We start from the raw sequence: 22,672 nt of genomic DNA, 5'->3' as shown, positions 1-22,672 counted from the left end.
TAGAGGCCACGCAGCTGAGCGAGGGCCATGTGTGGAGCCCAGGTCTGCCTCCAAATCTGGGGCTCATGCCTTCAGGCTGAGTTGGGGGACTACACTACTGCCAGGACCCCGTCAGTCCTCAGCACCTCTCCTCCTCAAAGGGGCCACTATGGGTACACAGGAGCTCTGTGAGCCATGGACTAAGAGAAATCCTTGCACACCTGGTCAGATACCTTCTCCACACTACCAGCCACGTGACAACAATAGTCATCCATCTCAGCAGGAGCCTGGCTCCAGGACCCACCCCTCTGCTATGTTCAGAAGTCCCTCCATGCAGAGACGGGAGAACCCAGTGTTCCTGGGAAAATCACTTTTACCTCATGCTACGTTTTAGAAAAGGCCTATCCCACACTATGCCTTTCCCATCCCTGGAGGCAAAGACATCACTTTTCCCCAGAGGTTGGCAGTATCTCGCACTGACACTGAGGCTTGCAGATGTGGCCTGTGCTTCCTTCCTCAGACCCAGTCTCAGAACTCAGCCCCTGCCCACCGTTGCCATCTCAGCCCTAAAACACAGTGCACCAGCAGCCTTCTGCAAGCTAAGAGCTCAGCCTTTATTGTGGGCCCAGAAAGGCACAAGAGCAGAACATGCAGAGGACTGGCAGCACTCTGGCCTGTCAGGCCAAGGCAGGCAGCAGCAGGCACCCATGCAGCTGCAGCAGCCTCACTTGCTGCACTTCCTGGGGGAACATTCGCACTGCATGGCATTGAGAACCTCGTGGTACACAACAGAGCCATTGGTGCAGTGCAGGGGCACCTGCATGGGCTCCGTCCGTGTTGGAGAACAGCAGGAGCACTGGTCCTGCACATCGTTGATGTCAATGGAGTACATGGCTTTGCTGGCACATTTGCCCTGCAAGAAAGCAGAGGAAGATGGGAGCTTCACAATGGTGAGAAGTCCTGGCCTAGGCAGGGCTCTGGGGCAGCTTGCTTTCTCCCTGACCCCTCCAAGCGAGGCAGATCTGATCTCACCCAGAAGCACCCAGGACAGCTAGGCAATTTGTAAAGGAAGATCATAGGTCTGACATGTCCTCTCCTCTATGGTAATATCATACCCACATCCATCTAGCTGCCATTTTTATGCACGTTAATGCATAAAATGTTTTATGCCTGATTATGCATGTTTTATGCAGGACATTTTTACATGTTTGATTGATCTTTAAGAATTGTGGTCTCCATCGTGCACAAGTAGCTCTCCATTTTCTGTAAGGGATTTGTTGTCTTTCCTCCGTTTTTGTTTTTCTCCTGGAGTCAAAAATTCCCAGTTACTTCAATAAAACATTTACAAAAAAAAAATGCTTCCAGTTTTCCTTCTCTTCCCTGTGAATTTTCCAGATCCTTCCAGAATGTAACTAAGGATAGGTATCCACAGAGGCTCAGCCCTCCCCACCCAGGCCGTATTGAAGCAGAGCCCTTACCTGGCAGTAGTGGATATCCACCTCTACTTCGGACTTACAGCTTCCCACTTTGACATACTGCAGCCTGGCAGTGATGTCATTGCACTCGGGCTCCTCACCTGCAGGACAGGTGAGAGGTGAAACTTGAGGACTGGCTGGGGTTCTAGAGAACACTCTTCAGCCCCAGTGCCCTCACTGGGCTGGAAATAGGTCCCTTTCACAGTAACCAAATAACGAAAGCCAGCCACAAGGAGGGAATTCAGTGATCCTGGTTCACCTCAGCTGTTCCTGGCCTGAAATATGCAGAGATATAGTTACTGCTGGACTTAACTCACTTAATGGCACAATTTTAATTGCAGAAAGAGCCTAAATTCACTGTGCTATGGTGATGTAAAATGAATAAGACTTGCCTTTATTATCATTGTAGACTCTGAAAACCAAATGGCTGAAGCAACCCTCTTGTGCTTATAACTATATTCAGAAGCTAATGGGCAATGAAGTCATCAATAAGTATAATTACCATCTATTCATTCCTGCCTTGGGGTAAGAGGAAAGGCAAAGTCATGGTGATATAAGGGTATATACCCTGCCTCTCTGGGGACCGAGAAGATCCCTAGGCACCTTTGTGAAGGCCTCTCTTTGGGTACTGCTGACTCCAGGCTGCTGGCATGGGTTTCCTTTCACACAGGGGTTAGTGGCATTCAGATCTGAAGCTCTACTTGGCCCACTAGGAATTCAAAAATGTAATGCCAGCTCACCATTCCAATCTGAATACTGGGAGTTTTCTCTCCTTAGATGGCTCCAAATCTATCAACCCTAACTACATGTTAGTCTGCCTCCTTATTCCCAGATGACTTCATTGTACAGGGAAAGCCTGCCAATTACATTAAGAGGATGAATTTAAAAACCACATTTAGGCCAACATACTATATTAGGTTGCTATGGATTTAAATCTCTGAGCCTGGCTTATACTGTCCTCATTAAAATCTCGAAGGCTCTTGAATGTGTTGACCAACAAAGACCCTTTGTGGTGGTTTTGTAGGTAACAGTCTCTTAACCAAATTCCATGTGCAGTGTGCCTAGAGATAATTCTTCTTCTCTGATGGTTCCCTGACTTCACATTCTTAAACCACGCAAATGGGAATCATAGAAAGACATGCTTTCAGAGTGTTTCCTCAATCTGAGATTTGGTTACAGCACCAATTGTAGGGTCTGTCACAGTAAGCCATCAAGAAAAGAATGAATGACTGAATACTGAAGGTATTCATGTTTTCACTCTTCCTTTCTCTACGTGTAAACAAGCATGCACCTGTGAACCTAGGACAAAAAAAAAAAAAAAACTCTAACCTAAAACAAAAAACATTTAGTCCAGGCAAGTAATTCTATATTCAGAAAATATGGCATTAGCACTGGGATCCTGAAAGTTATTTGTGCTCATAAACACAAGCATGTATGGGAAGAACACTGCCTGATGTGCAGATTTGTGTCTCGTCTCCAAAGCCGCTGCAGTGATGAGAACCAATCAGTATGACGTAACTACAAGGTCAAGAGGACTCAGAGTGAAGAGGAGGGGGTGATAAACAGAACAGCACCCACGGCACATGCGGGCTGTTGTTAATCAGCTGGTGGCTTAGCTTTCTCTTTGAGATAGCTAAGATATCTTTATCTTAAAGATAGCTTTAGCACACTCATGAACAGACATGTGTTGAGAGTCTACTCTGTCAAGATCAGAGATCCAAGGTGCCTGTCTTTAAGAAGCTTTGGTTGGAAAGGGAACATGTTGTTCCAGGATAGGACTATGAGCAATGAAAGATCCTATGAGGGGAAAGGCATGTAAGAAGCTGGAGACAGGAGGGAGTCTGCGGGAAAAGGGGAAAGAGATTGCTCCATGGGCATCTAAAAGGGAGTTCAAGAGGGCAGTCTGATGACATCCAAGGAGGGGAGGCTGCTCCCTGCAAGAATGAACATAATGACTGACCAGTGGTCAAGAAATATCTTTCTGAAATAAAGCTTACTCCAAACAACAGTCATTGGGCTTGCTAATGGGTTTCAAGGAGCAAGCTGCAAAGAGCCCCTAGGCTGCTCTGATGGGTTTCAAGGGACAAGATATTAGTAATGTACTCACATGTGTCACAGCAGGTGCCCGGAATTTTCATAATTTTACCCTAAGAAAACAGCAAAGTTGCAAGGTTAGGCACAAACAGTACAGAGTAGACAGTTTTCAGGTCACTCCGGGCCAATTTTTAGCTCTGAACTCATAGCCCTGCACTTAAGCGCTCAGATGTAAACTATGCTTTCCTATCATAAATGTGAGCAGCTTGACCACCCTACCTGACCAGGCTGAAACAATTTTGATTATTCTGAATTCTCTTCCAAATGAGTCATCAGGATCTTCATTACCAGGGAGACTAAGAATCAGTTTGATCTCACATCTTCCTATTCAAGAGTCACACACTCAGCCTCCCTCAAGGAAAATGTTTTTTTAAAACATCCTATTTGCAGAGAATTTTCTCTCTCCATAGGCTTTGATTTCATAATCTCACTGATTCTTCAACGAGGCCAGAGATCTGCCTCAGACACTGGGATATTACGCCAGAGCTGGGATGCATGCTCTTCAGAAGGATCTTGTTCTTCGAGATTGAGACAGTAAAGAGAGCAGGATGAGTACTCACTCCCTCAGCCAGACACTTGTGTTCATCAAAGGGCGGGCAGCCTGTGACCCTCTTCTCCCAGAAGTACTCTCCTCTCTCATTGACCTTGCAGAAGTGAGTATCACAGCCATCCTGGAGCGTCTCATCACGCTGGAAGGAGAGAGGAGGAGTGGGTCAAGTCAGAGATAGTGTTTGGTTCACAAAGCCACTTCAAACCATGAGCTTGACTCCATGGAGTTGATGAAACAATCTGGAGAACCATGAAGCAAGAACAAGACAATGTATAATAAAGCCCCGATACCCAGAACACAGACCAGAAGTGGAGTCCCAGTTTTACAGCTTGTATCCTATGAACAGGGCTGCTATGTAGACTCTTCCAACCAGTTAAATGCTTGAAGGATTGGGATAGAGCAACAGCAAAGTGGCTAGTCGATAACTGAACTAGAGTTGAACCAAGGGCACTCCTTCCCAGCCCCACCAGCTAGTCCGGACTTCATAGATCAGAGTTTGTTTCACCCTGATGGCCTGTCCAGTCTTAGAGACTCCCAAGGCTAGAGAAAATCTTAAAGATCAACCACCTCCAGGCTGGGCACGGTGGCTCACGCCTGTAATCCCAGCACTTTGGGAGGCTAAGGCAGGCAGATCATGAGGTCAGGAGATCAAGACCATCTGGCTAACTAAAAATACAAAAAAAACTAGCCGGGCGTGGTGGCGGGAGCCTGTAGTCCCAAGCTACTCGGGAGGCTGAGACAGGGAAATCGCTTGAACCCAGGAGGCGGAGGCTGCAGTGAACCAAGATCGTGACATTGCACTCCAGCCTGGCAACAGAGCCAGACTCCACTCAAAAAAGAAAAAAAAAAAAAAAAAAGATCAACCAACTCCAAACCATGAGGCCATACACCAAGTACACTCCTGTCAAGAAGAGCAACAAAATAACTAAAAAAAAGAGAAAATTCTGTGCCTGTGATAAGTCATCTATCTTTTCTTTATATAATCAGAAAGTAGAAGAAAAAGAAGCCAATACTGAACCAAACATAGTCCCTCTTTCTTGAAGAAAAATTTCCAAAAAGGGAAGCAAGATGGTGACATGTGAGGGAGCCCCTGCGTTCAGCTTGCTCCTACCTTCAGTGTCATGATCTGTCCTCCTCTTAGCCGAATGGTGCAAGCTGTAGGCAAACATCTCCCACAACATTCTCCTGTGTTATTTTCTTCCTTGTAACCCTGTATCCAGAGGAGGAAAAAGCAGCCACAGTTAACCTCCCTAAGACATCCCAATTATAAGTAGGCTTATTTTGCTGGCCTCTCATCTCTCCTATCCAATAGTTTCACCTAGAATTCGGAAAGTCAACATCCAACTAGCTTTTGTCAGTTCTCAATCCCCTAGGTAGCATTCCTTCCCTCTGCATGTGTACTTCTCACTCAAGTTGCAGCAACCAGACCTATTAAATGAGACCTTTTCCCTGAGCTTCAGACTTACAAATTCAATTGTTTACTGGACATGTTATTGTCATCTGGAGACTTGCATCCAAAAGGAAATTTGATTTTTGCCCCAAATCTCATCCTTCTCTGGTATTCCCTATTTCGGTAAATGGTGCTAATCACCCAGTCTTTCAAACAAGAAATCTGAGAGTTATCCTTGACTTCCCCTTTTTTCTCATCCCCTGCTTGCCACCAAATCTTGCCAAAAATGTATCTCAAACTCATCCATTGCTTGTCATGACCAGTATCCTCTTTCATCATCGAGTCTAAATAACCATCATCTACCAGGGACTCTGGTAATAGTCTTATTTTGTCTTCCTACTTTCATTCTTGCTCCCCTGCTACAGGTTACCACAGAGCTGCCAGAATGACCTTCTTAAAGCCTACGTCTACTCTTGTCCTTCCCTCCTCAGTTTAGAAACTTTTGATGAAGGTCTGGCTCTAGTTATAGCACAGTGGACTGTACTGGACTAACCCTCCTGCAGATGATGATTATAAACAATTGATGAAATATTTAAAGCAACTGTTCAAAAGCACTGGAAGAAGACCAAAATCAAGAAGAAAGTCTAGATTATTTGATCCTTGAAAAAAGGAACCATAACGGACAAGAAGCATGTTTAAATGGCTTTTCCCATGAGAGCCATCTGTATGGCACTGGACAGTCAGAACTCAAGCAGAAAACTGTAGTTGTATTTGCCTGAGGACTCAGCAGACAGAATTTGGAACTGCTAGAATAGCTGGAAACTAAAGGGAAAAATGCCAGAAAAGAGGAAGTCAGAAAGAAGCAGCCCCTAAATCTGCATGTAAACTCCTCTGAACTGTTTGGTTGATCCCTTAATTGTACATCTATAGGTGAGCCTACAAGGAGCCCAGAGACAAAACAACAGCTAGAAAGCTCAAAGACCTGAACAGAAATTTCAGTTGCCACACACCACACAGGAGCGACTTTGCAGTCTGAATTCTATCAAGTTGGAGGGGCTAGGTAAACACCTGGGTTTCCACTGGAACTTCATAAGGGACAAGCCTTCAGAGTAAACACTGTGTCTCAGGACTAAAATATTCAGCCTACGGCTAAGAAAAATGCAGAAATAGACCTTCCCTAATGTAGTATAAGAATCAAGACTTCTATAGTTCAAAATGAACCACCAATAATCTAACCACATTCTAGAACCAAACTTAACCTTTATTATAAACATAAGAATTAAGAGTCTCTTCAACATATCTTCCACCAATGTCCAATACATAGTAAAAAAAAATTTCAGGCAAAGAAATAGAAAAATTTGATATATACCAAGAGAATTATCACTCAATATAAACAGACACAGAAATGGCCCCAATATTGCAATTAGCAGGCAGGAACTTTAAAATAACTATGATAAATATGCTAAAGAGTCTAGAGGAAATGATGGATATAATGGAAAAATAGAAAGGGAATTTTAGGAACAATCTGGAGACTTTAGAAAAAAATCAAATGGAAATCTTAGAACTTGAAAACACAATACTCTAAATAAAAAATTAACTGGATTGGATTAACTGCAGACAGGACACAAGAAAAGAAAGGATCCTTGAATTTTAAGACATCAATAGAAATTACCCAAACTGAAGCACAGAGAGGAATAAAGATGCAAAATATATATATATGGAGCCCCAGGGACCAATCGAATAATACCAATGGTTTAATAATATATAGTCATGAGCCAAAAAACAATGTTTCAGTCAACAACAGACTGCATGTATGACAATGGTCCCATAAAATTACAATGGAACAGAAAAATTCCTATCACCTAGTGACTTCAGAGCACAACACATTACTCACATGTTTGTGATGATGCAGGTGTAAACAAACCTACTGTGGTTCCAGTCATATAAAAGTATAGCACATATAATTATGTACTTGATAATAATAAACAACTATGTTACTGGTTCATCAATACTGTAGAGATACTCCTTATATTTATTGAAAATATAAAAAGTTAACTGTGAAACAGCCTCAGGTAGGTCCTGCAGGAGTATTTCTGAAGAAGGCATTGTTATCACAGAAGACGACATCTCCATAAGTGTTATTTCCCCTGAAGACTTTCCAGTGGAACAAGATGTGGAGGTAGAAGATTGATATTGATTATTCCAGCCCTGTGTAGGCCTAGACTACTGTGCGTGCTGAGTTTTCATTTTTAACAAAAAAGTTTAAAGATTAAAAAATGCCGGCAGGGCGTGGTGGTTCACGTCTGTAATCTCAGTACTTTGGGAAGCCGAGGCAGGTGGATCACGAGGTCAGGAGATCGAGACCATCCTGGCTAACACAGTGACACCCCATCTCTACTGAAAATACAAAAAAATTGAGCCAAGTGTGGTGGCGGGCACCTGTAGTCCGAGCTACTCGGGAGGCTGAGGCAGGAGAATGGCATGAACCCGGGAGGCAGAACTTGCAGTGAGCCAAGATCGTGACACTGCACTCCAGCCTGGGTCACAGAGCAAGACTCCGTCTCAAAAAAACAAAAAGAAATGCCTATAGTTCCACTGGTTTGGGAGGCTGAGGCAGGAGGATCAGTTGATCCCAGGAGTTTAAGCTGCAATGAGCTATGATAATGCCTACGCACTCTACCCTGGGCGACAGAATGATACCCTCTCTCAATTAAAAAAAAAAAAGTTAAAAAAAATTTAAAAAAATTTAAAAATAGAAAAAAGCTTTTAGAATAAGGATATAAAGAAAAAATATTTTTGTACGGCTGTACAATGTGTTTGTGTTTTAAGCTAAGTGTTATTACAAGAATCAAAAAGCTTTTAAAATTTCGTGAGCTAAAGTTAATTTACTATTGAAGAAAGAAAAATATTTTTTAGTAAATTTAGGGTAGCCTAAGTGTACAATGTTTATAGTCTATAGCAATGTCCTAGGTCTTCGCATTGACCCACCACTCACTCTCTGACTCACCCAGAGCAACTTCCAGTCCTATAAGCTCCATTCTTGCTAAGTGCCCTATACAGGTATGTCATTTTTGTCCTTTATGTATTTTTTACTGTACCTTTTCTCCATTCACATGTGTTTAGATATACAAATGCTAATCATTGTTTTACAGGTGCCTACAGTATTTAGCACAGTAACATGCCATACAGGTTTGTCACCTGGGTGTAACAGGTTATACCATATAACCTAGTTATGTAGTAGACTAGACCATCCAGATTTGTGTATGTGCACTCTACAATCTTTGCACAACAAAAATCACCTAACGATGTATTTCTTCGAACATATCCCCATTGTTAAGCAACACGTGAATGTATGTGTAATTAGTTTCAGAAAGACAGTTAAACAAAATGGAACAGAAAAAATATTAACGAAATAATAACTGAATTTTTTCTCAATCTGATCAGTAAATCAACCCACAAATCCAGGAAACTATGAATCCAAAATAGAAAAGGTATGAAGAAAATTACTCAAAAGCATATACTCAAGCTTCTGAAAACTAAAGAAAAACCGTTAAAGCATCCAGTAGAAGGGGGGAAATGCAAAGAGGGAAACAACAATAAAAATGGCGGCTGACTGGTCATCAGAAATAACACAAGCCAAAAGTGTATTTCTTTAACATACTTAAAGTGATGAAATTTTAAAACAAACCTGTCAACCTAGAATTCTATATTCAGTAAATGAAGGCAGAATAGAGACATTTTCAGATAAATGAAATCTGAGAAATGTGTTGTCATCCAGCCCTGCACTAAAAGAAGTTCTTTAGGCTGAAGGAAAATGATATAATATGGAAATTCAGATATATAAGAAGGAAGAGCACTGAAAATTATAAATATGTAGGTAAATATAAAACATCACTTTCAGTTCACTTTTATGACTGTTTAAAGCAAAAATAATAGCAATACCTTGTGGAATTTATCTCTTCTTATACAGAAGTAAACTATATGACAACAAAAGTACAAATTGTGGAAAAAGCATATTGTACATGAAATGCTATATTATTAAATCAAAGTGGACTGTGGTAAGTCTAGAGCAACCACTAAAATAGTAATATGAAGAAATACAAGGAAAAGGTCAACAGAGATATAATACTAACACAAAGAAAACAAGGAAAACCTCAATGGAACCGAAAGACAAAAAAGAATTAACAACAGAACAAGTAACAAGACAGCAGATAAGATGAATAACAAAAGAACAGATTTAACCCCAACCATATCAATACTTACATTAAATGGAGATTGTCACCTTTATATTTTAAAAAGCAAAACTCAATTCGTATGTTGTTTTCAAGAGATGCACTTTTAATTTAGATAGATAGGTTGAAAAGAAAGATATAATAGACAAATTAGCCAATGTAAGAAAGTTGATATAGGTGTATTAATACCAAACAAGGCCAGTGTGGTGGCTTCATGCCTATAATATCAGCACTTTGAGAAGCCCAAGCGGGAAGATTACTTGAGCCCGGGAGTTCGTGACCAGCCTGTGAAATATGGCAAAACCCCCATCTCTACAAAAAATACAAAAAATCAGTCAGGCGTGGTGGTGCACAACTGTAGTCTCAGCTACCTGGGAGGCTGAGATGGGAGGATTACCTGAGCCCAGGAGGTCAAGACTGCAGTGAGCCATGATCACACCACTGCACGCCAGCCTGGAAGACAGAGCGAGACCCTGTCTCAAAAACAATAAATAAACAAAAAAGATTACTCTTCACTTAGGGGAAAGAGGTAAACGATTTTTATCTGTTTTCTTTCACTGATTTGATCCCTCTGTTTCGATAAATGATAGTAGATGCTATACATGTTGAATGAGTGAATAACTGACTGTAATTCTTAGTTTGTTATCTTGGTCCGTTGTTGTCAAGCTTAGATAGGACTCGAGACAGCTTAAGATGAGGAATTTTACCAAAAATAAAGGAGGTGACTGGGTGTGGTGGCTCACACCTGTCATCCCAGCATTTGAGAGGCTGAGGTAGGAGGATTGCTTGAGCCCAGGAATTCATTACCAGCCTGGGCAACATAGTAAAATTCCATCTCTACAAAAAAATTAGTTGGACATGGTGGCACGCACCTCTAGTCCCAGCTAGGTGGGAGGTTGAGGTGGGAGAATCACCTGAGCCTGGGAGGTCAAGGCTGCAGTGAGCCATGACTGCGCCTCTTCACTCCAGCCTGGGCGACAGAGTGAGATCCTATCTCTAAAAAATAAAGGAGGTTATTTTATAATGACAAAAGAATAGATTTATCAAGACATAAGGGCCGGGCGCGGTGGCTCAAGCCTGTCATCCCAGCACTTTGGGAGGCCGAGACGGGCGGATCATGAGGTCAGGAGATCGAGACCATCCTGGCGAACATGGTGAAACCCCGTCTCTACTAAAAAATACAAAAAACTAGCCGGGCGAGGTGGCGGGCGCCTGTAGTCCCAGCTACTCGGGAGGCTGAGGCAGGAGAATGGCGGGAACCCGGGAGGCGGAGCTTGCAGTGAGCTGAGATCCGGCCACTGCACTCCAGCCTGGGTGACAAAGCGAGACTCCGTCTCAAAATAAAAAAATAAATAAATAAATAAAAAGACATAAGAACGCTAAATATGTATGCATCTACAAAGCGTCACAATATATGAAGCACAAATGGATGCAACTAAAGGGAGAAACAGGCTAATCCAGAAGCTTAGTCAGCGATTTTTATGTTCTCTCAGTCATTGACAAAACAAGTAGGAAAAAGATCAATGAAGACACTGAGGATTTGGAAAACTATAAAAACCAATATGACCTAGTTGGAAATAATAAACTATTACGTTCCAAAACTGCAGAGCACACATTATTCTCAAATGCACACGGAATATTCACAAACACAGACCACATTGTGGGCCATAAAAATGTAAACACAGATAAACAGAGCCTGACTCGATAAAAAAGAAAATAAATGTAAAGATTGTGAAATCTTAGAGATTATTCAATATAATGAAATTATATTGAAATTAGCAACAATAAATTTTTTTTTTTTTTTTTTTTTTTTTTTTTGAGACGGAGTCTTGCTCTGCCGCCGGGCTGGAGTGCAGTGGCCGGCTCTCAGCTCACTGCAAGCTCCGCCTCCCGGGTTCAGGCCATTCTCCTGCCTCAGCCTCCCGAGTCGCTGGGACTACAGGCGCCCGCCTCGTCGCCCGGCTAGTTTTTTGTATTTTGTAGTAGAGACAGGGTTTCACCGTATTAGCCAGGATGGTCTCGATCTCCTGACCTCGTGATCCGCCCGTCTCGGCCTCCCAAAGTGCTGGGATTACAGGCTTGAGCCACCGCGCCCGGCCACAATAAAGTATTGAAAAACACACCACCTGATTTGGAAATTAAATAGAATACTTTTAAATAACCCATGGATCAAAAAATAAGTATTTTTATCTAGAGACAATAAAAAACAATCTATCAAAATCTGAGGAGTACAGCAAAAACAGTTCTTGAGGGAAAATTTATATTTTAAATGCTTATACTAGAAAATCATGAGCTAAGCTTCCATATTAAGATGCTAGTAAAAGAAGAGCAAATTAGACCCAGTCATTAAATGACAGGACATAATAAAAATAAGGGCAGAAATCAATAAAATAGAAAATAAAAATATAAAAAGTAAAACAACGAAGGCAAAAGTTGGATCTTTGAAAGATTAATGATAATATAATAATATCAATATATAATATAATATATAATAGACAAAGCAGTCAAAATAAGAAAACCTCTAGCTAATAAAGAAAATAAAAAGAAACAAATTATCAGTATTAGAAATAACAGAAGGTTTACAACTGCACATTCCACAGATGTTAAAAGTATAATAAGGAAATGTTATAAACAACTTTGTGTAACTAAATTTGACCAACTTAAATACATGGATAAGTTCCATGAAAAACCGATTTACCAAATTAATTCAAGAAGAAACAGAAAATCTTTTTATTTTAAAAGTTGAATTTTATATATAAAACTTTTCCACGTGAAAAGTTTCAAGCCTCGTAAGCTTCACTGATGAAATCTGCCAAAAATTTTAGGAAGAAATAATACCAATTTTACATAAGCTCTTTAGAAAACACCACCATATTTTGTTGGATCTAGCATAACCCTGACATCAAAATCTAACAAAAGTATTAAAGAGAAGAAAATTAGAAATCTATCCCTCTTAACATAAACATAAAAATCCTTAACAAAATACGAGCAAATGGATCTAGCAGCAGATGTGAAACAGGATAACACGTCATGAAGAAAGGGGGTTTACCAAAAGAATGAAAGGTTGGCTCCCCATGTGAAATCAATCCATACAATTCCTCACGTTAACAGAATTAACGGGGAACCATATGGTCACCTTAAAATATATAGCAAAACTTTCTGACAAAATGTAAAACCCATTCATTGTAGAAACTCTCAGCACTAAAAAAAATAGAAGAGAACTTCTTCAATATTCCATAGGACAGGAGGCCCCAGTACCGGTCCGGTCCATGGCCTGTTAGGAACTGGGCTGCACAGCAGGAGGTGAGCAGCGGGCCAACAAGCAAAGCTTCATCTGTATCTACAGCCACTTCCCATCACTCACATTACCAACTGAGCTCCGCCTCCTGTCAGATCAGCAGCCAGCATTAGATTCTCAGAGGAGCCCAAACCCTACTGTGAACTGCGCATGCAAGGGATACAGGTTGTGGGCTCCTTATGGGAATCTAATGCCTGATGACCTGTCACCGTCTCCCATCACCCCTAGATGGGACTATCTAGCTGCAGGAAAACAAGCTCAGGGCTCCCACTGATTCTACCTTATGGTGTAGAATTTTATGTATAATGTTATAATTATAACATTATATATTACAATATAATAATAATAGAAATAAGGTGCGTAATAAACATAATGCGTTTGAATCACCCCAAAACCATTCTCCCAACCCTGGTCCATGGAAAAACTGTCTTCCACAAAACTGGTCCCTGGTGCCAAAAAGCTTGGGCACTGCTGCTGTTGAACATCCAACTGTATCACACTTAATGAATTAACTCCCTCCAAGATCAGAAACAAAACATTCCCGTCAGTTCTATTCAATATTGTACTGATTATATCAGCCAGTTTGATAAGCAAGAAAAACAAAAGAGAATGTATAAAAATTTCAAAAGAAGTAAAAAGCTGTCTTTATTTGAAGGTGTCATAACTGTTCATGAAGAAAATCCTTAGGAATCTGCCCCCTCAAAAAAAAAAAAGAAAGAAAAAAACACCGTTACAACACCTAGTAAGTGAATTTAGCAAGGCTGAAGAATACAAGATCAAAATATAAAAACTAATTTTATAAAAGCAACAAAATATAAAATTTTTTTAAAACTTCCATTCACAATATCATCCAAATACTAGGTAATAAGTGTAACAAAATTTGTGCATCTACACACACACAAAAAAAAATCACTGCAGAGAAAAATTAAAGAAGACTGCTAAGATGTGAATATGTGTGTCCCTCCAAAATTCCTATGTTGGGATTTAAATCCCCAACTGATGATATTAAGAGATGGGGCCTAAGTGATTAAGTCATGGGGGCTCCACTCTCATGAGTGAATTTGTGCTGTTATTAAAAAAAAAAAAAGTCAAAGGGAATGCCCTAGTGCCTTTTGCCTTTCCACCTTCTGCCACATGTGGATGCCATGAGAAAGCACTGCCTATGAGGAACAGGCCATCATCAGACATCAAATCTGCTGGTACCTTAATCTTGGACCTCCAGAACAGTGAAAAAATTAATTTCTGTTCTATATAAATTACCCAATTTCAGGTATTGTGTTACAGCAGCACAGACTGACAGCAAGACCTAAAAAATTGAGGAGATATACTATGTTCATAGATTGAAAAACTCAACATTGTTTAGATATCCTTTCTCTCCAGATTAACCTATAGGTTCAATATAATCCAGCACACTTTAAACACTTTTTTTTAATAAAGATTAACAAGATGACTCTAAATTTATATAGGAATTGAAAAGATATTAAATAGCCAAAACAATCTGGAAAAAGAGCAAAGTTGAAGAACTTAAATTATCTAATTTCAAGGCTAACCATAAAGTTACAGTAATCAGGACAGTAGTGTGACTATAAGGATAGACAAATTAAAGGATCAGAAAAAAAGGAACCTAGCAATTGATCCATACATACACAGGCAATCCATTCTTTTTTTGTTTTTGTTTTTTGTTTTTGAGACAGGTCTCACTCTGTTACCAGGCTGGAGTAGAGTGGCGTGATCTCAGCTCACTGCAACTTCTGCCCCACCTGGTTCAAGTGATTCTCCTGCCTCAGCCTCCTGAGTAGCTGGGATTACAGGCACCTGCCACCACACCCAGCTAATTTTTGTATTTTTAGTAGAGACGGGGTTTCACTATGTTGGCCACGATGGTCTCGATCTCTTGATCTCGTGATCCGCCTGCCTCTCAGCCTCCCAAAGTGCTGGGATTACAGGCGTGAGCCACCACGGCCAGCCAGCAATTCATTTTTTACAAAGGTACCAACGTAATTCAATAAGGAAAGGATCATTTTTCAACAAATGGTGCTGGATCCACTGGGTAGCCATACGGGAGACCTCTACTTTATACCATATTTAAAATTTAACTCCTCATGGATCATAGACCTAAACATAAAACTAAACTATAATGCTTCTAAAAGAAAACATACAATACTATCTTTATGACCTTAAAATGGACCAAAATTTCTTAAACAGGACATGAAAAGCACTAACCATAAAACAAAAACATCTATAAACTGAATTTTATCAAAATTAAACTCCTGATCTTCAAAAGACACAATGAATAAAAATAAAAGCTGAGCCATCGGCTGAAAGAAAATATTTCATTAGATACCTTATAAAGGACTAGTATCCAAAATACAGAAAAAAAATCATAATCAATCATTAAAGGGCAAACACCCCAATTTAAAAATGGCCAAAAGCTTGAACACATCACAAAAGATGATATAACCAGTGAGTATGTAAGATGCTCTACATCATTAGCCGACAGAGAAATGCAAATTTAAACTACTAGAAGATTCTGAAATTAGAGAAGCAGTAACGAAAAAATGCTAGAAGGTATCACTTCCAAATGGCTAAAATGGAAAAGCATGGCAACACCAAGCATTGGTGAGGAAGTAGCCGGAACTCCCATACAATGCTGGAAAAACTTCTCCCTGAGAAGTATGGGAAGGTGCAAATTGTGTCTCCGCTGTTCTCTTGTATCCCCAGCATCTGGCCCCTCATCGGCACCCCTACACTCACAGAGGAGGTACGTTCAGCTAGGAACTTGTTTTCTTGTTTTGTTTAGTTTTTGAGACAAGGTCTGGCTCTGTCACCCAGGCTAGAGTGCAGGCGGTGCGATCACAGCTCAGTGCAGCTAGGGACTTGACGGTGGCATGTGGTAAGAGCCCCTTATTTATAATGGCGTCGGACAAAGAAGCAGCTTCGAGACAGCAGGACTGGGAGAAAAACAGGGTTGGCAACTTTTTATTTTGCAAAGTAAGAGTGTTTTAAACAATTTTAATAAAATAAAAACCAAAAAGCAGCCAGGCGCAGTGGCTCACGCCTGTAATCTCAGCACTTTGGGAGGCCGAGGTGGGCAGATCACGAGATCAGGAGATTGAGACCATCCTGGCTAACATGGTGAAACCCCGTCTCTACTAAAAATACAAAAAAAAAAATACAAAAAATTAGCTGGGCGAGGTGGCAGGCGCCTGTAGTCCCAGCTACTCGGGAGGCTGAGGCAGGAGAACGGCGTGAATCCGGGAGGCAGAGCTTGCAGTGAGCCGGTATCATACCACTGCACTCCAGCCTGGGCGACAGAGAGAGACTCTGTCTATAAATAAATCAATAAAACCAAAACGCTACCAAGCTACCATCCACTGTCTCATCATTCCCTAAAAATTATTATTAGTGTTGCTTTCTTTAGAAGAAAAAAATTAAAAGTTCTTCTGACCCTTTCCATCTTCGTACTCCCCAAAAAACAAAGAACATAATCACATAATCCCAGAATTTTTTAAAGAATCAATTTAGTTTTGTGAGAAGCCAACTCTGTTGTCATTCTTTTTCTCATTTTGCCCCATTTAGTGATCACCATTCAGAGATCCATCCAACGGGGTCCTGAGGGTTTTCTATTATGAATCACCAAGTCAATCTGGAGCACCCAGACAGATGACCTGTCCCAAGATCAAGGTTAGGAGTCGGTAAGCTTGCTTGGAGATTAATTTAAACCATTTGTTCTCATAAATCAAACCATGAACTTGACATGTCGTCAGAAGCAGGCAGGAGGAAAAGCAAGGGAGGACAGAGCAGTCAAGGAGGCAAAATCCACACAGCAGGATGCAGAGGGCAAAGTGAGGCCAAGAAAAGCAAAGATGGAGGGCAGTTACGGGAGAAGAAAGATTTGGAAGAAAAGGGAAAGGAGGCAGAAAATAAGCAGAAGGGGGCAATGGTGTTAAGGGTGTGGCAGGGGCTTGGAAGAGGCAAGGGAGGCGAGGAGAGAGCATAGAGGAAATGCCCCCTCTCCAGCATGTCTGCTGCCCTGCAGGACCAGACCACAGCTGCGCACGATGAACAGCACTTGTTTGGGCACTGCTGGATTTCCTGGCTGCTGCTGGCTACGGTATGTGTTCCACATGCCTTCGTTCACGGAGAGGGCAGAGCTGCCTTCTGGGTTTTCCCCAGAACACTGGACCGTTGCAGGAAACATCCTTCTCAGGAGCAGCCTCTTCCTCCTCCTGCTGAGCAAGTTCCCAGCCAGCCCCCGAGTTCGCTTGTTTAGGTCTGAGCAGCCAGTTAGTCCTGCTGTCCTCATACAGTTTTCCTCCTAAAACTGCCTTGCACACCCTCCATGGCCCCTCTCCAGGTATTTCATCGACTGCTTGCAGCCCTCCCATCCACCTCCTTATGTTTCCCTTTTCTAACCCTGGCTTCTGGCTCCCGGTCATTCATTCACCATGCCCTTCCCTGGAAGGTCTATTCGACATTCAACCCGTTCATTGCTCGAGGTCCACTCAGGGTGGCCCTCCTCCGGGACGCCTTTCCAGGGTTCCACTGCAGGGTCGTGACCCCTCTTCCTCGTGCTTTCCTCGAGTGGTCAGCTGTCAAGCCTCATCCCGACCACTCATCAATGCAAACCTCCTTCTGCTGCTCTCCCTTTAGGTACAAGCATTGTCTCCCCTGGGAGGCAACAGAAGACTCCCATCTCGGGCAATGCTGACACTTCAGCCCGATGTGCGCAGTTCAAGCCGATCTACCCAGCCTTAATTCACCACAGCTACCCCGCCCCCAGGAGATGTCCCAGAGACCTTCCACGGCAGACGATGTAGTAAGACTAGCGGAGGACGCTGAGCTAGAACGGGATCAGCAGAGGCCGGCTTCAGCAAGGCTTGAGAGATGCATAGAGGGAGAGGGAATCTAAGGGATCTCAAAAGACAGGAGGTGGCTGCACTCCCCTGGGAGATACCAGAATTTTGGAGGAAAAGAAGAAGAATACACAGGCCAAATGGGACCATGGATTTTTGAGTATTTGGAAACCTCCATCTGAGGCTGGATTCTAAAGGTGAATTTCTCCAGACACAGAGGAAGCAGCTGTGGCTCCCTCTGAACACCAGAGGGCACTGCAGGGAGAGAGCGGGCCCGCCCTCCAGAGAGCAGGCTGCTGCAGGGCCCGTCTCCACTGGCCAGCATTGGGGTGGACCGGCCGCTGTCTCCTGGCTGCCCTGATTGGGCTTCAGTGGACATTCCAGGAAAAAGGGATGCCACAAGACTGTAGGCAGCATTGTTTCATTCCATATGGAAGCCCAGATGTGTTCTAGGTGGGTTGTTACACCATACACACGCACGCGCGCACACACAACTGGGCCCCAAATCCTAAAACATCAACTGGGATTTTTAAAAAAAACAAGCCAAAGGAAAACCACATACTTACCTTCTTCCTAATTAAGGAATGCTGTCTCTGAATCATTCTCTCAGAAACAGCTGTGTCTCCTACAGACCTATCCACTCCATACTTCTTTGATTAAGCCCACACTTTGAGCTTGACACCTCTAAGTGCCATGAAGAACACAGATGTAGAATAATCTACCTGTCCCTTGTCCTCAACAGTGTAAAACACACCTGCACGACCTCTTGGCCCCCACCCCTGCCCCCTGGCCACTGTGCTGCCTGCTTGTAAGTGGCTCCTCTCCACCTTGCTGCAGCCCCCCCGACGGCCTCACAGAGCTGAGGGACAAGCACTTCCCTGCGCTCTCTGAAAGGGCCATCCCCACAGGTCATGCGTCTAGCTCACAAGAAATTCCTCTGACCAATGGCATCTTCTCAAACAGCAGAAGCCCCACATCCAGAGAGGAGCTTGAGGAAGACGCCAAGGCCCCCTCCTGAGCTGCAGGCCATGGGGTTCAAAACTTCCCTGGGAGGTAGGACTAAAAGTCACAACGGAAACCATGAAATGCCAGGTTCATCTGCCAAAGGAGAAACGATGAGTCCACCTCTCAGAACCGCCTCAAGGAGGCATTCAGAACAAGCATCGTCAGCGTGCCCTGGCAAAAACAGGGTGAAATATCTGAAACCACCCAAATGTCCCATAATAGCTTGGTTGTATACATGAGGCACATCCATTCAAAGGAATGTTGTGTAGAGCCTTGCACATAGGAGGTGTCTGATAAATATTTGTTGACTAATTTTTAATGTTTTCAAAGAACAGTGGTGCTATTTCTTAAAATATACAAAAAGGGATACGGAACTGTAAACATAGTATCATAAGCCTGGCAAATATTGTGTTTATTTTGGAAACTCTGGAAGAAAATATTTGCAACTTATAAAACCAAAATTATAATTATTTCTGAGGCATGCAATTTGGGTGGGTGACTTTCAGTCTCTTCATTATTGTCAAATATTGTTTATAATCAGAAAATTATGAAAGATTCATTTATTTAAAGACCCCAGTGAGGTCCCACTGCCTGGGTCCCACAAGCGTCCAGTCCATGCCCTCGGTCCCCGGCAAGCCTCTCTTACCAGGGGGCAGGGACTGCAGGTGGTCTTCCTGCACTCCAGCTTGAATCCAGAGATGATCCCCACCTGCACGGTGCAGCGGCAGGTCGTGCATGCATCGATCATCACACTCTTCCCGGGCTGGAATGAGAGGCACCAGGGTCAGGCCACCCCAGCATCTCCCAATCTCCCCCCTCACCTTACTCCCATATGCTGTCTCCTGCCCACCCACCCATAGCTCCCACGAGCCATCGCTCTGCTGCTCCTCCTGTCTCCCATGGCCCATTGCCTTACTGTCCTCCCATCTCCAGGACTGAGATGGTAAGAGTGAGAGCTTTCATGCCAAAGAGGCAGCCCAGGCAGTGGCAGAGACGACAGACTAAAATGTGCAATGACTTCAGAGTGCTTCTCTGTGCACAGAAGAAACGCACAGGTGCCTGAGGTGGGGGCCAGGAAGTGAGTGTGAGACAGGCCCGAGAGTCAGAAAGATGGTCCTAGCCTGGGCTCCAGGATGCCAGGGATGTCCCGCAGGCAGTGGAAAGCTGGGGTTAGGTCTCCCTGGTTTCCTTCATTTCTGCTTTACAATGACTTGCCTGCTACCCTTCCCGCAGTACCCCCTTTCCCTGTCCCCACCACCTGCTCTGGAGAAGAAGGCAGCGGCTCACCCCAATCATAGTGCCATTGAGCATGCAGGCCTCCACGGGCTCTGAGGGAGAGAAAAGTGCAGAGTGAGAGTGGGCACAACACACCCCCCGCTGAGACCAGGGAGCAGGCTGCTTGCTCTCTTTGGGGCTCCTCCTCCGTGGCTGGGACTCCCTCCTGTATCTGTCGGCCCTTTCCCCCCACAACCCAGCACTGGGGGTCCTATTGCCAGAGCCCACAGCAGCCTCCCTTCCCCACGCAGCCCACAGTGAGAAGAGCCCCGTCCATTCTCCAAGCGACAGCACTTGCTTATGTGAATTTACGTGTAAGGGATGGGATAAATGGGAGGATGTTTGGGTTTATGAAAAAACAAAATGCTACTCTTGAAATTTTCACTTTCAAGAATTCAGTGGTCAGGCGCAGTGGCTCGCGCCTGTAATCCCAGCACTTTGGGAGGCCGAGGTGGGTGGATCACTTGAGGTCAGGAGTTCAAGACCAGCCGGGCCAACATAGCAAAACCACATCTCTACTACAAATACAAAAATTTGCCAGGCATGGTGGCACACGCCTGTAATCCCAGCTACTCGGAAGGCTGAGGCTGGAAAAAGGCTTGAACCCAGGAGGCAGAGGTTTCAGTGAGTCAAGATAGTGCCACTGCACTCCAGCCTATCCAGAGATAGCGCCTCTCACTCCAGAGTGAGAATCCACCTCAAACAAACAAACAAATAAACAAAATTCAGAGCAGGATATGGTAGAGAGAACTAGTTTTTGTTGTTGTTGCCATTTGTTTGTTGGCAGGGTCGGAGTGGCAAGTTGAACGCCTTCCCCAGGGTGAAACGTCACAGCGTACAAAGGTGGTCTCCAAATCAGAGAAACCTAGGACCAAATCCCAGTCTCGCTATGTAGTCATCTTCGGGAAATTCTTACAGTTTTCTCATTTTATTTGCTTTCTCATAAAAGCAGTAGGAACAGATGGGAAGATCTCGGTCCTATCCATTTCCTTAAGTTGCTAAAAAGGCAAAGAATTCAGGAGCCAAAAGGGGAAAGAAAGTCTTAAAGATGGGGCCCAGTCCAGCCCAGCACAGCCCCAGCCTGCACGACTTACCACAGCGACAGCTCGGGCAGCACGCTGAGGTCTTACAGCTCAGCTGAAAGCCCGAGGGGCAGACAGGGACCTCCAGCTGGGGGCAGGAGACGTTCCTTTGTTGTACAAAGACCTCCTCCTTCACTCGGACACACTCATTGATGAGGCAGGGGTTCTCCGGGGAGGCCCAGTGGGAACCGACCTGAAGGGCATCAGAATTAGTCCAACAAGCTGGGGCAGGGCTAGAGCCCAGGGTCCCAATGGGAAGGTGCTCTTCTCTCAGGGAGTTGGTGTGGACTCTAGACATGAGGCCTGGCTTAACCTGTAAGTCCCACCACAGGGTAGGGCCCATGGAGGGGATGAGTAGGACTCATTTCAGTGAGTGCCACGCAAACAGTCTGGGTCAAAATCACCTGACTGAGGCACCCAGGCAAGCACACCTTGGAGAAGCCAGGGGACTCACCCTCCCTTCCTCAGCACTGGTTTGAGCTGAGCTCAGACACTCTGGCCGAGAAGCAGCAATGTGGGCCATTAGATGGAAGGTGCAGCGGGGAAGCCCAACCCATTTCCCAGCCTGGTGCCACTTCCCACGGTAGGGGGAGACAGGGAGCTGGCAGAAGCCTCCACAGTAGGGGAAGATAGGGAGCTGGCAGAAGCCTCCACAGTAGGGGGAGACAGGGAGCTGGCAGAAGCCTGAGAAGGCTGGCCTGGGACCCCGACACCCCTGCAATCTGTCCATGAAGAGTCCAGGGCTGCACACGGGTAGCCTGATCTCAAAGGTTGTCACCATGGGCCAAAAGCACTGAAAGGACCCAAGACCATGGTTCAGAAAAGTCACCAGGAGGATCTTCCCCAGAAAATGTCATCGCGAGTGCCGTGTCAGCCAGCACACAGATATGTAACCAGGTGCCCTCTGCCGCCATCTCAGGCCCTGACCTACTTCTCCTAGTGCCTGCTTATTTCTTCTCCTTCCAGATGAGGTGTAGAAAATGCCAAACACTTGCAGCCATTCTCTTCACCTCCCACTCCTGACTCCCTGCAGGCCTGATTCCACCCTCTAGACCTCTCCCTCCTCTGGTTACTTACTCACTGAGCCTTGGCCACTGGCCCATTAAGAGCACCCATTGCCACCACCCCCGCTGCCCCCGACATGGTTCAGCAGCAAAACCATTGCCATCACCCAAGTCTTTTAGTTAAGATGGAGACTTGAGGTAGAGGAGAGAAGCCCAGGTCACCTTATGTTTTGCAAACACTGATGAGGGGCAGAGTGGGGTGGGCCTTGAAGGGAAATGAGAGATGGGGAAAGGGGCAGGAATACTGGGCACAAAGGCACCGGCTCTCCGCCCCTCCAAGGATGGGGCAGCCTCTGATCTGAGCTGTACCTTGACCCTGGGAAGGAGGAATAAAACCTGCCTCCATCCAGAGCACATGGGAGCAGAGGCACT

General features: G+C 44.1%; 1 protein-coding gene across 1 annotated transcript in view; it reads right to left on the bottom strand.

Annotated features, from left to right (window-relative positions):
- Positions 1–572: 572 nt before the first annotated feature.
- Positions 573–22,672, bottom strand: part of VWF (von Willebrand factor) — a 176,814-nt gene continuing 154,714 nt past the window's right edge. Inside the window, exons 45-52 of the mRNA XM_033223122.1 lie at positions 21,249–21,429; positions 20,167–20,207; positions 19,526–19,642; positions 5,210–5,308; positions 4,109–4,237; positions 3,562–3,601; positions 1,458–1,555; positions 573–892 (exon numbers count right to left, since the gene is read on the bottom strand). Of these exons, the coding sequence (XP_033079013.1) occupies positions 704–892; positions 1,458–1,555; positions 3,562–3,601; positions 4,109–4,237; positions 5,210–5,308; positions 19,526–19,642; positions 20,167–20,207; positions 21,249–21,429 (894 nt within the window). The 3' untranslated portion in view covers positions 573–703. The remainder of the gene's footprint in view (positions 893–1,457; positions 1,556–3,561; positions 3,602–4,108; positions 4,238–5,209; positions 5,309–19,525; positions 19,643–20,166; positions 20,208–21,248; positions 21,430–22,672) is intronic.

Source organism: Trachypithecus francoisi, unplaced genomic scaffold, assembly GCF_009764315.1.
Source record: "Trachypithecus francoisi isolate TF-2019V2 unplaced genomic scaffold, Tfra_2.0 Lachesis_group11, whole genome shotgun sequence".
Classification (NCBI taxonomy): domain Eukaryota; kingdom Metazoa; phylum Chordata; class Mammalia; order Primates; family Cercopithecidae; genus Trachypithecus; species Trachypithecus francoisi.
The sequence above is the reverse complement of the archived record's forward strand: the minus strand, read 5'-3'. Positions and strand labels throughout refer to the sequence as shown.